Source organism: Talpa occidentalis, unplaced genomic scaffold, assembly GCF_014898055.3.
Source record: "Talpa occidentalis isolate TD23 unplaced genomic scaffold, MPIMG_talOcc4v2.1 talOcc4.8, whole genome shotgun sequence".
Taxonomy (NCBI): Eukaryota; Metazoa; Chordata; class Mammalia; order Eulipotyphla; family Talpidae; genus Talpa; species Talpa occidentalis.
In genome coordinates, this window is record NW_023605194.1 from 40421241 (window position 1) to 40436002 (window position 14762).

General features: G+C 35.2%; 1 protein-coding gene across 1 annotated transcript in view; it reads right to left on the reverse strand.

The window, feature by feature from the left end:
• SAMD8 (sterile alpha motif domain containing 8) overlaps positions 1 to 14762 on the reverse strand; it is a 59664-nt gene that overhangs the window by 15073 nt on the left and 29829 nt on the right. The window contains exon 2 of the mRNA XM_037495736.2: positions 10243 to 10835. Coding sequence (XP_037351633.1) covers positions 10243 to 10820 — 578 coding nt within the window. The 5' untranslated portion in view covers positions 10821 to 10835. The remainder of the gene's footprint in view (positions 1 to 10242; positions 10836 to 14762) is intronic.

The window sequence follows — 14762 nt, forward strand, 5'->3', positions numbered from 1 at the left end:
TGTAAGAAAAATAAATAAATTTAGTGGAGGGGGAAAGGAAAGAAAGAGAGAGAGAGAGAGAGAGAGAGAAGGGAAATGGAGGAAGAGAGGGAAAAGATGTAAATGAAAAAATCCAAAAAGGTCACCTCTGAGTAATAGGATTGTGGATGGTTTTAATCTTAGTATATTTTCATTAAAAACATTTATACAATGCCATGTTATTAATAGCTAAGTATAAAGGTATTTTGAAAAAGAAAACATGAAATTTGAATTAATAGTACTAACAGTTTAAACTTTTATGGAGTAACTGAAGAGAGTCAATCATCTTCATTCAGGGACTCATCTTTTACCCATTAACCTCAGAAAAAAAGACTCACCTAATGTCTGACATTATTGGGGAAGTGGTTATTTCAACATAACAGAATATTTCAGTGTAAAGAAAGACTCCTTTAAATAACGTCTAAAAATATAAACTTGTTAAGATGAACATTACAAAAACCCAATCATATATATTTGATAGATTTTATAATGCTTATGATGAAATGTCTTCTGCTCTACTGCAAACCTAAACCTAATTTCTGATCTCCAAAAGCAATCATTTTCACTCTTCTAGCTATTTTATTTGGCATCAATATAACCACACACATGTGCACACATACCCTCTCTTTTCCCCACGCTCTCAATATTATTTCACAATTTTAAGATAACTTTTGGCTTTCACTTAATATATATTATACTTATCATCCATAGCTAAGTCCGTAGAGGGTGATTAACTCAAAATTCTCTATTCTTTTTCAGTTTGCTGTTTCTTATGTGACTAATACCAATTCAATCATCAAATTACTTTTATCAATTTCAACTTTACTTCGGGAGAAATGTTCCACAGAGCTATTCCCCCTCATTCCAATTTAGAATGATTGTATTTTCTTGTGCCGAGGCGTAAGTATTTCTTGGAATAAAATGTAACCATCCTCATGGGAATCCCTGTCTACACTAAATTATCGGTTTCCTGATTTCCACACCTCCTCTTTCTCAGCTTACTTCTTAGTTTTGATGGTACATATTCCTCTAGTTGTTTTCTGAGAAAGATAGGTTGAATGATAACCTTGTTTTTGATGTCAGATTTAATGTGATTTATACCCTTTTTAGCCATACAGTTTGCTGAGATTTGACAAACATATTCAGTGTGTGGCCAGCACCAAAATTAAGATCAACAGAACAATTCCATCATCCCAATGATTTCCTTGTATCCCTTTGTAGTCAATCCCCTTCCTTACTCCCAACCTGGGGCAACCACTGATCTAATTTCTGAATTTTTTTAATAGCTCCTTGCAGGAAAGCATATAAATAGATTCATACAATATTTACCTACCTTTTGTATAATAATCATACATATACCTAGTCATACATTCCAAAGTCATCCATGTTACTTCATGTGTAATTCTATCAATTCTTTCTAAGTCCTAGATCCATTCACTAGTTGGTGAGTATTTAGGTCTATTTCTAATATGGAATGAGATTGAATAAAGACCACAAACAGGTTTTTGCATGAACATACCTTCATTTCACTTGGGTAAATACCTAGAGCAGTAGAATTCTTGAGTCCTCTATTAAGTGGATGCTTATCAAGTTGTTTTCAAAGGAGTTGTACCACTTAACATTTCTATTATGTAGTAAGAGTAATAATTACTCAGCATTCTCATCAGGACTAGGTATTGTTGTGTTTTTTTTTTCCATTTTAGCAATTCTAGTATGTGACGGGTTGGAGAGAAAAAAATTTGAGACTTACACATTTAAACATATCCGTATCTGCCTTATATCTAACTGAGAGCTTGCATGGAGAATTCTCAGTTATACTTTATTTTTTCTCAGAATGTTGAAGATATTATTCCTCTACCTTCTAACTTCCGTTGCTCCTAAGAAGTTTGATCCTATTTGGATTCTAATCTATATATCATTTGTTTTCTCTTAAGTTTTTAGGATCTTCTGTTTATATCCACTGTTCTGCAATTTCACTATTATAGAACGTGGAGTTGTTCAACTTTAATGTATTGTTCCTCCTCTTCCTTTCAACCTGTAAAGTCATATCCTTTAGTTTTTCAAAACTTCCTCTATAATGTAATGTATGTGGACTAACTGAATTGATTTAAATTTTTCTTCTCTACGTTTCATCTCTGATCTACATTTTATATAACTTCATCAAATCTATATTCCAATTATCCTGCTGGGTTTTAAATTTCTACTCTGTTTTTCATTTCCCCAAAATTTTTATGCCTCACTTTTTTAAGCACTTTGTTAATTTAAATGGATATCTAATTGCAAACTACTTTTAGGTATACAACATGACTCATTTGAAATCATTGAGAAAGATTATAAATATATTACTCTTAACAATTTTCAAATATGTGATACAATATTATTGCCGGTAAGAGTCCATGCTGTGCATTACACCACTTGATTTACTTACTTTTATAATGGCAGAATTTGTATCTCTTTGATCCCCAACAGTTTTCTGTCCTCTATATTTTTCCCTTTTTACAGCCTCATAGAATGCAACTTCTCTTATCTCTCTGACAATATTTTTTATTAAGTATTCTTCTGGTCCCTATTGTGTTTCCCAGCTCCCTTTCTCTGTGTTGGTCTGTTTATTCCCAAATGTCTCGTGATACCTGACTGACCATTCATATTAGACAGTGAAGTACTGAAAAAATAATTGGACAACCTGTGCATGAACAGAGCAGCTTGTCAAATTGTATATTTCACTGCAGAATGATTGGGCATAAGTCTGACTAATTAGATTGGGATATCTACCTTAATACAGCATCTACAGTCTTTTACTCTTATAATTGTTTTACCTGTTTAGAAGATTGGGATTGGGTGGCAATGGGAAATGAGACTTACTTCTTAAGGAAAGCAGTTGTCAGTCTCAGTGATCAGTAAGCAGACTTACAGTTAATCATCTTGAAAACATGTACTTTTATTCTCCTCTGGGCATGAGAACATGGGCATGGTGTCCTGAAGTCCAGAGTCCCCTTACATTCAACTACTATGAAGAAAATACAACCTGTCTTCTGTTGGACCTGTGCAGATCTGACAGTATATTGTTGTTTTTTTTTAAAGATTTATTTATTTATACAAGTACTGGGTACAGTAGGAAGTGTGGGAGGGTGCGAGAATTCACCAGAGCCAGAGCGGGGAACAGAACAGGCAGATGGACCAAAATACACTGCTGAGGGGAGCGTGCCATGTGGTACCCTCGCCGGTGGCCGGGGATCGAACCGCCACTGCAGAGGCTGTGGGTAGCTTCGCAGCCCAGCGCTCAACCGCTGCGCCACCAGTGGAGGCCCTGAAAGCTTCTTAAATCAACTTTCAACCAATTCTTTCATATTTAGCATCTAACTTTACCTGAGCCTAGAGTTACTGTTTGCTGCCTGTTTTGGGTTTAGTTCTATTGTACCTATATAAATTTACCTCTTGAACACTGCTAGCCTGCCAATCTCACAACAAGCACTTAACTTTCTATTTACAAAACTCACGCTGTCACAGTTTTTGCCTTCATGGGACATATGGTGTCTCCCACCCACCACATGCACACTTTTCACTCTCATTTTGGTGGAATGTTGTGAGGAAACTCTGAAATGGGCACTTAGTATCTCATTTATTTTGATGTATTTCTAAAATGCATTACACATGAACTTTTTTCTGGATAGAATTTTCTTGGGTAATTCAGAATCATTAGTGTGAACAAGGATTATTACACTGAACAAGGTAATGACCTCAGGGACTACTGAGAAATGAAAGGCAGTTAAGCCCCAGATTAATATAGTTTTGCCATTATTTATGTTTGCTAATTGGGTCTGCCTCTAGGAGCATCTCTATCTCCTTCGAATTTTCTGCTTATGACACACTGAAGATCTTGGAGTTGTGTCAACTAAAGCTTCAGAAGCAAAAATGAGCAGGAAAGCAGTTAGGAATATTCCCAGGGGACAAGCACAGAGTAAAGAGGAAATGAGATGAGGAAGGCAAGGAAGTAAGGCAAGGGTGAGGCATCAAACAAAGCCCTGTGGGGAACTCAGGCAAAGGTAACTTTGGTTCAGTTATGTGGGGAATTTGGGTGACAGTAACATTCTAACCTAAAAGTTGTCTCAATTAGGGTGAAGAGAAATGAAATATTTATACACCTCATCAACCTACTAAGGGATGTAAATTTCCAGGTATTTTTGGCTCTTCTTCCAAGCAGGCAAAGTGTGTTCCAGTAGCCCAAGAGCTCCAACAAAAAGACAATTGTTGAATGTTGGAAATAACAGTGTACAGGACAATGGAAAAGAGATACAAAAGGATATAGGAAGAAAACTGTCAGGCACTTGCTACCATTCTTTTAGGAATAAAGTTTAGGTACTAAAGAGTAGTGGGTGGCAATGTAGAGTTAGGCAAATTTTGGTTTCAAATCCCCACTGCAAATGGAAAACAAGTTTAAACAAAATCTTTGTACACCAATATTGGGAACACACATTATTAATAGCAGTCCCTAAGTAGAAACAACGCAACACATTTACAAACTAATGAAAAAGTAAAATGTAGTATTATTTCATTCAATGAAACAGTACTCTGTAACAAAAAGGAATGGGGAAAAAAATACGTTGCTAAATGGGAAAAAAATTTTGGGGGGCCATTCTTGTACAGAGGAGATAGTCATGTTAATCTTCTCTGTATTAATCCAATTTCAGTATTTTTAGTATTTAAGTATCAATCCAATTTTAAGTATTTGTACTGATGACGCAAGCACTATAAGAATACTCTTGAAGATATTATCTAAATGAAAGAAACTAAACACAAATGAAGTCACATGTTCTGATTCCATTTATAAGAAATATCCAGAATGGGCAATCCGCAGAAAGAGAAAGTAAATTACTGATTGCCAGGATCTGGAGGAGGAGGCAATGGGTATAACTAATAATGGATAAGAGTTTCTTTTGGGGGAGATGAAATTATTTTGGAATTACGGTGATCATCGCACAACTTTGTAGATATACTAAATGCAAATGAATTATGCACTTTAAAATCAGATCTTCATTGCTTTTTCAGACCATCTTCTTTCTATTCTCCCATTATGCCTTGTTACAGAGCCATTCTACAGAATCTCAACATCCATTTTCAAGAATTTAGCCTCTGGTTCACTGTCATTGTTTCAAAAACTTTTGTAATATGTGTTGTCACTCATTTCTCTTTTTACTCCTCCTTTTATCCATGTCTTTTATTCTACTTCAGTGAACCAAATCCATGGCTATAACCTGGACCTTGTCATTACTAAGATAACACCTCATAATTTCAAGAATCCTATGCTAATCAACTCTGTCTTTCCATCTTACTCCTTATACTCCAAGTTCAATAATTCTAAAACCTAAAATACATTGCTCTTATAACATTTTCACTGCTCTTCACATACCTCACATCCCTCCCTTATGCAATGAGTTCATGGTCAGTTATTATAATGTCTCCCTTGCCCTTATTCCTTATTAACTGGACAAAACTTCAACCATTCTCCATTCCTGTTATTTGCAGTTGAGTGTACAAAACGTACAAATATGACTACTAACTTGAAGAACTTTAGTGCTGCCACACCACACAAGTCAATTCACTTTCCCAGATGACTATTTTATATTTCATTTTCTCTTCAAATCCCCATGCTGTTCATAGAAGAAATAAAAACAATCAGGAAATTACTTCCCTGTGTACCACTGTCACATCTAGCACCTTCTACCATTATATTTTCATATTTTCTACCTTTCCCTCTGTTGTGATGAGCATTGCATGCACCTAGAGGCCAGTTCTCTCCCATCTATTAGATTTCATCCCTTTTCATCCTCCCAAAGGCATGACTACAACAACTACATCCTGTCTTTCCTCAAACATCACTCCTCTCCCCCCAATTTGGGTCATTCCTATTATCAATACAATAAACATGATATAATATACTTATTCCCCTCACCCCTATCCCCACCCCTACCCAAAACCCCACAGTGATTCCATATCCTTTCTCTCTCTCCCCAAGCTCCAGCTTCACTTCTCTGCTGCCTTGCAGGAAGACTTGTAAGACCTGATAGTTTCCAATGTCTCTCTTTCCATTTGCCTTCTCATGGTCTCCTCACCCATTTTTTTTTTACTTTTAAAATTGTGATCTTACTAAAGAAACGTTGAAAGAATAAACACTTTATATTCTTTACCTAAATCCATAAATCGTTTACAATAATTAACATTTGGCCACATTTGCTTTATTTCACTTTTTGTACATACCAACATATGCATACACACATGCTCTTTAGGAGGAGAATGAACCCCCAAAGTAAGTTGCAGATGATGATACTTAACGCTAACTATTTCAATATGTATTCCCTAAGAACCAAATACACTATTAAACCCAGGAAACTGTTAGCATTGACTTATATGATTATTTAATATGCAGTTCATATTCAAATTTTCCTAATTGTCTCCGAAATGTCCTTTATAACAGTGCTTTTGTTTTTGGCTTGATAAAGGAGTCAATTAAAGTTCATGCATTGTTCTTGCTATGACTCTTCAATTTCCCTTGCAATTTCCCCTGGCTGGCTTACTTCTGCCATGACACTGACATTTATGAAAAGTCCAGATCACTTGTCTTATAGAATGTTCCATGTTCTGAATTTGTCTGAATATTTCCTCATGAGTAGATTTAGGTTAATCTTTTTGGGGGAGGGGGGCAGGGAAGACTGTTACCATAGGTAATGTGAATATAACATCTAATGCACATAACCAGTTTGTCTCACTGTGATACTACTTTTGATCATCTGGTTAAAATGCTGGATTGTCAATTTGACAAAATTCAATACCCATTTATAATAAAAACTCTCAATAAAGGACACATAAAAGGAGAGTATCACAATATAATAAAACCCACATATAACAAATCCACAGGCAGCATTATATTCAAAGGTGAAAATTGAAAGCTTTTGCTCTAAGATCAGGAACAAAATGAGCATGCTCACTAACACATTATCCAACATAGTATTAAAAATCATAGAGCAATTAGATAAAAAAAGAAATAAAAAATTCCATTTACAGTTGCACCAATAAAATACCTAGGATTAATTTTAACTAAAGAGGTAAAAGACCTCTATAAGCCACTACTGGAAGAAACTGAAGAAAATGAAAGATAATCCTGTGCTTGCAGATTGAAAGAATAAAAACAGTTAAAATGGCCATTTTACCTAAAGCAATATACAATGCAATCCCTTTGAAAATCCCAATGGTATCCTTCAGAGAAATAAAACCCAAAAAAAAAAAAAATCATAAAATTTATTTGGGAACATAAGACTCAAGAGCCAAAATAATCCTAAGAATGAAGAACCAAGTGGAGGTGTCATGTCCCCAACTTCAAACTATTCTACAAAATGATAATAATCAAAAAAGCATGGTTTTAGAATAAAAACACACAGAACAGTGAACTGAACTGAGAGAACATAAATAAACCCACAGATATGTGACAAATACTTTATGAGAAAGGAGCTAAGAACCTAAAATGTAACAAGGTAAGTTTCGTGTTGGGAAAACTGGACACTTATAAAAAGAATGAAACTACACTACAACCTTATACCATACACTAAAATAAACTCGAAATGGACTAAACACTTGACTGCAAGACCTGAAACCATATAACACATGGGAGAAAACACAGATAAGTTCTTTAACATCAACTGTGGCAGTATCTTTGTGGATGTCTCTAACAAGGGAAACAAAGCAAAAGTACATGAGACTAAAAATTAAAAAGTTTCTGCACAGTGAAAGAAACCATAATTAAAACAAAAAGGAAACCCACTGAATAACATATCTGCAAATCATATACAGAGAAGGGGTTATTAGCTATAATATATAAAAAAATCATAAAATTAAACAATAAAAAGTAACCAGATTAAAAAACAGAAAAGACATAGAGATACCAACAGGCACATGAAGACAATCATCATCTCATTACTAGGGAGAAGCAAATAAAAACCACAATAAGGTATCACCCCATACCCAAGAGAATGGTTACTGTCATAAATAAAGGGAACCTTTGTACACTATAGAAATATAAACTGGTATCATCATCATGGAAAACAGTGTGAAGATTACACAAAAACTTAAGATAAACCATCATATTTATTCCACTTCTGGATATTTACCAAAAAAATCCAAAACACTAATTTGAAGAGACATATGTACCCCCATGTTCACTGCAGCATTATTTACAATATCCAAGAGTTAGAAACAACTTAAGTTGCCATCCACAGATGAGTGGATAAAGATGTGGTATATAAACAAAAAGGAATACTACTCAGTTGTTTCTGTAAACAGACAAAATCCTGTCACTTGTACCACAAAGGATGGAACTAGAGGGTGTTATGCTTATTGAAATATGCTAGACAGAGAAAAACAAACACTATATAATGTCACTAGCATGTTGTAGACAAAGAAACAAAACAAATGCAATCAGACTAATCCCCAACCCCCCACCAAAGACAAAACAAATGAATGAATAAAAACAAAAATTTCTTTCAGAAAAAGTTCATTTTTAAGAATAAATAGTAGTTACCAGAAGGAAAAGTAGAAAGAGGGTCTGTAAATTGGGTGAAAGGGGTCAACTGTATGGTGATAGATGGAAACTAGAATGTTGGTGCTGAACATAATGTAGTATTTATTAAGCCATATATCTCAAACCTGTCTATTAAAAAAAATGTTATTTGAAAAATTTAAAAATGTTACATGCCTCATCTTGCCATAGTTAAGTTATCCCTCTGTAATTAAGTAATAGATGAGATGATTCTTTCAGATCAAGTGACTATCCTGCTCCCCAATGGCCTTTCATCTAATGGATTTTAGTACCCACTAATAGCATGCTTGAATCAATTATTACAATGGAGATCCACATGCTTTCTTCCTTACATCAGTAGTAAGTCCAGTTCAGTTGGAAAAATTATAAACAGCAGAGGAACTAATAGCTAATAGCTTCTTCAGCAGTTTTCATGAGTCTCCTTATTTTAGTACCACACTTTGATGTGCAGTATCCAGAGCTTTGAGAAATCTATAACACAAATTGGGCTAGTTCTCAGTTTTCACAACTACTGTTTTAAAATTAGGTTATTTTAGGTCTGCCAGTTGCCACTCATCATCTCCTTTTCAAATTTTCAAAAATGTATGGCTGTTTTCTCCTCTTATCTTATCTGCCCATCCTTGTGGGCCTATGACTTAACAAAAAAACCTCTTTACTAGTAGCCTAGGTTTGAGAGGAGACAAATGTGATTTGTCTATCACTCTGCCATCTTAATGTAGACATTTTAATTCCCATTATTTAAAAATGCATATACTGGGCCTTCCAGGTGGCACAGGGGTTAAAGTCTCAGCGCTATCAACCTATCGCCAGCCACTGCAGCATGGTTCAATTCCCAGCCAGGGAGCTAACCCATACAACGCAACAGACCTCTCCTATCTTACCCGGTGTACCTCTCAGCAGTATATTTTAGTCAATCCACCTATTCTGCTCCCCACTCTGTCTCTGGTGAATCCTTCCACCCCCAGCACTTCTGCCCTATACCCCAGTTTATGTATGCAAAAATAAATCTTTTAAAAAATACATATACTATAAAGCACATTTACTACAGGGCAAAATGTTTTCTAAAAAGAAACAAGAAAACACTACAAACTCTAAAAAGGTTTTTAAAATCAGAAATATGAACACTAATAGTTGAGTATTTGTTCCATTTTTATTTATATGTATTGCATTCTTTTTTATGCATCTAGCATTTAATAAAAACAATACTATCAGTGAATCAGCTTACATTATTTGTGATAATTCCAATTTATCTGGTGATAGAAGAGACCACCCACATTTTTGGAAAAGCATAATAATCCTATTCATCATTAAAAAAATTGATTTATTAAAAACAACATTCCAGGAAACTGTTTTAAAATCTGAAATGCCCAAGGAACTATTGCTATAGGTTAAAAATTAAGCAGTGGTTTTGTGCACTCACCTAGTTGTAAGGTCTAATTACTTTAAGAGAAAAAAGCAAGTGCAAAGCATATTTTTATATTCTTTGCATACAAAAAATATACCACCATATAAAGCCAACAAAAAATATGCATCAATCAAAACAACGGTAAAAACAAAAACATGTAAGTATCATAAATTTATTATCATTATTGCTATAGCACTCTTCTACAAATTTGGCAACTATAAATAAAACTTACCTGTCTAAGAATATATCTGGGAGTGGTGGATAGGTCTGCATGTCAGGCACTCGTTCATGGACTATAACCATAATGAAAGACGTAAACCCGAATACTATAAAAACATATATACAACTCAATATGGTCTTCCAGTACTCTGGGTCCAATCTTCGAATAGAATGTTTGTTTTTACCATTCATGTACTGGAACTGATCAGAATTCAAATCAGTGATGGGTCCGTCACAGTCATGTGAAGGCTCCCCATTACAGAGCCACTCTGCACTCTGCAGGGCACTGATGAAAGGAGTCATGGAACCCAGGGGGCTGTCGCTGTTGTATCCCATCTCTTCTAAAACATCAATATGTATTTTCTGCAATTTTCGGACTGACAGCATTAACCTTTTAATATCCCCTAAGACTTTGATTTCCAGAGGAGGAGACCGGAGATCATATTCAGTCAATGTTAGCAATGTGATTCCATCAAGTCGGTGCTTATTGCATAAAATATCCACATATTCAAAAAAGCCTTCATCCTTTAACCAAACAGCTACATGCTTGGTGGTCCATCGGCGAATGCAAAGTTGATTAGGACCAGCCATTTCCTCTTCTACTTTCTGTCAAGGGAAAACAGGGAAAAAAAACCCAATAACTTCAGTGGGTCCAAACAACTGCTTTGAAGACCAAATATACACAAGCATACCAGAAAGAGTAATTCACCTACACTGGCCTAAGGCTTCTAGAAAAAAGGAAAAGAAACAAAAATTACTCAATAATGAGTGGTATTCAAAAGATTGACATCCGAACACATCTATGTATATAACCACAACAGCACAAGGAAGGCTAATGACCATTAGAAAAAGCCTAGGGCCACCCTGGTGGCGCAGGCAGTTGAGCTTAGTGCTGTGAAGCTGTCCGCAGCCTCTGCAGAGCTAGTTTGATCCCCACCCCACCGGCCTCAAAGCAACCCACATGGCGAGCAAGACCTCTCCTGTCTCGCCTACTGCTCCCCTCGGCAGTGTTATTTTGTCAGTCTAACTGTTCTGTTTTCCCTGCTCTGCCTCAGGTGAATCCTCTCACCCTCCTGTGCATCTTGCCTGTACCCTGGCTCTTGTATAAATAAAATAAATCTTTAAAAAAAAAAAAGAAGAAAAAGCCTACTCTTGAGAACTGAGAAGAACACCCTTTAAAGGAATCTTATAAAATATAGAAACTTCAGTTATATGTAAAAATTAAAATTCAGAGATCTTCAAGTCTTGGAATAAGTATCTCCCCCTTCTTGGAACAGAAAACCACAAAACAAAACACTACAAGTAATTTCAGCAAAGTCCATATGTCAAGTTTATTATATTTACTATACATATAACAATTTTTAATGAACATCTATATGTAAACTTAAAGCTAAACAGCCAAATTCTTTCTATACTTTGAATCTTCTATTATAGAATTGAACAAAGAATTTCCTTCTTAAACTACCACTGAGATTTTAGTGATAACACTTTAAAAAGAAAATTGTCATTTCAGTGTACCTGTAAATCCAGGGACCAAAACTTTATAATTCAGTTATAAAAGTCCAGTAATGTACTGCTTTCAAAAACACTAATAATTTTTACCATTTGATCCCACATGACTGTTTATTTTCCCTTTTTTTAAAAAAAGATTTACTTATTTATACACACAAGAACTGGGATGTAAGCCAGAGGTGCAGGGGGCTAGAGAATTCACCAGAGACAGAGTGGGGAACAGAACATGCAGATCTCCTGAAATACACTGCTGAAGGGAGCAGCAGGTGAAACAGGAGAGGTCTGATGCACCTCTGATCCCTGGCCAGGGATGGAACTAATGACGGCAGTGGCTGGTGACAGCTTGATAGTGCTGAGACTTTACCCCTTGTGCCACCAGGGAAGCCCCTATTTTTCCTTAAAATTGAGTTACTTGGCCCTACACCAGCTTTATAAATTTTATCAGATACACAAGACAAAGACCTACATAGGAAAAATCTATTTTTTCTCTAAAGTGTTATCTCAGTTACCAAAGAGTGGGAATTTTGGTATTTTTCAAATCTCTAAAGACTAAATCTGACATGATTTTTAAAAACACAGTAGGAAAACTGAAGGATTTTTTTAAAAAAGAAAATGATACAACAAATATTACACTCTTCCAATTGCAAACACTGTTTATTAATCTGGGCATGAGTTATATCAGTAAGTTCACTTTGTGAAAATTCATCAAGCTGTATGCCTATGATCTATATACGTTTCTCTACAATATGTTAAAACTTTATTTTAAAAGTTTGCTTTAAAAAATAAAAAAACATCAATGCAAAAGAATATCGCTCCCTGATGGCTTTCCTTTTTTCTCCTCTAAGATGTAATAATTCCTGATTTGGGGAGCTATCATTCCTTTATAACATGAATTTTCCGCTATGAAAAACCTTCTATGCTTCCCTATACTGAGGAAAACAAAAATGCATTCTTCTCACATTCACAAACTTGTCATGAAGACTTATACTCACTTGAAAAAAGAATTAACTATAAAAGCATTACTTACACCATCAAAAATGTTAAGCAAACAAGAAATACACTCATTAATTATTTATTTATTACTCAAAAGCAATCCTACTTTTTGAAAGACTTTTGGAATAAGATCTATTTCGTGCCAATAGAGCTTTTAATATTGTCAATCTACAAAAGCCTTTCAGTCTTAAAAAATTAACAGTAAATCCATCCATAAGAAGTTGACGTTTTAAAAGTCAATTCTTATATACTTTAGAACTACAAAAACTCTTGCTCAGCTCTTCTTTGTAACTATAGTATATCATCACCATCCCAAAAGTCAAGGAATTATAAATTACTTAACAGTGTTAAAGTGTCAGACACTTTAACATGGGACTTAAAGACAAGAAGCACATAATTTTATATTGCTTATAATCATATATAAAATTCCTTTAAAATATGATTTTGCTGTGTTTTACTTCATATACATAGACAGACGGTTTCATCCTATCCATTATATCCATCAGTCCCCAAGGTATGATCTGAATAAATTACTTCATCCTTGAATATGCAGTAAGAACAGGCTATAGATTCTACAGTTACAATGTAGCAAGACTAAGAAGTTCCACTCACAGAAATTACTACAGAAATTAAAAAAGATTTTTAAAAATTGTTACTTGGCTACCCTTCCTCTTTCTTTAATAGCTTACCACCAGTGGGTTCCAAGTCACTCCCATCCTTGTAGCATTAATATTCAATACATTCGTCTTGCAGACTGCTTAAAATGATCTTCTCATACGTTTTCTTTTCCATCTTAGATCACCAGTTCTTTACACCCTTATTCAGGCTAACAAACAGACTTTGATGTTGGCATTTTAGTGGCTAGAAAGCATGAATTATCATACAAGGAAGGCTCCTGGAAGTCTTTGAGCTTCAATGCCCTAAGATGATGACACACATTCCACTGTTGTGCTTCAACAGGTCAGGGCATGCCCTTTAATTGCATGCTACTACATATAGTTAGAGGCCTATATTTAGGTAACACTGTAAAAATCGGCAAGCAAGAGGCATATTAACAGAGGATAAAAGCTTCGGGGTCAATTTCATATTTATATTGTGCCATAGGAAGTACAAGGAATAGGAGACTTTGAACAAAGAATGTAACTATAGGTCTCATACAAATTCACAAAATTAAAAAAAATCAACTTAGTAAATGGTTAAGAACACTTTCAGCTTTAACAAATAATATGAACCAATTATCAGTTAAAGGGACTTCTGCTTCTGGCCAAGATACATTAAGAGGAAAAGAGATTTAACTTTCCCACACAAAACGGCCAAAAAATAAGTGGAAATACTAGGCATCCGACAACAAAGGAGATCCCTAAGATCCCTGAAAAACAAGTTAGGTGAGCCCTACTGACCCAGTATACATCTTTAGAGTTTTGAAGCCATGAGAACAACAGCACAGAAACTGGAGGAGGTCTCACAGATTCACTGATATGGAAAGATGGAGCTGAAACCTGGGGAGATCAAAGTGACTAGTACTCATGGACTAGAATGCTAGAAAGAAAGATGCACAGAAAACTAGTTACGAACTGCATGTTTATGAGCGCCTCAAATTCATATCTGGAAATCCTAACCCCAATGTGATGGTATTAGAGCGTGAGTAGGACACGAAGGGTCTAAATGGAATTAGTGTCCTTATAAAAGATACCCCTGAAAGTTCTCATACATCCCTTCTGCAATGGGAAGTCACAGCTTTAAAAAAAACACAAAAAATAAATGGAAATTCAAAACTAGAAGAGGACCATGGATGAACCAAAGTAAATACCCTTATCACACCAAATCTACTGATGTTTTGATTTTAGCCTCCTCAGCTTCCAGAACTGTGAGCGAAAAAAGTAAGTCACATCACACAGTCTACGGTAGTTTTGTTATAGCAGCGCAAATAGAGTAAGATGAAACTACAGACATCTGTAGAGTGTATCCCTTGAATAGTCATGCAAATGCTCACCAGCACAAGTTAAGTGCATGAATCAAATAAGATTG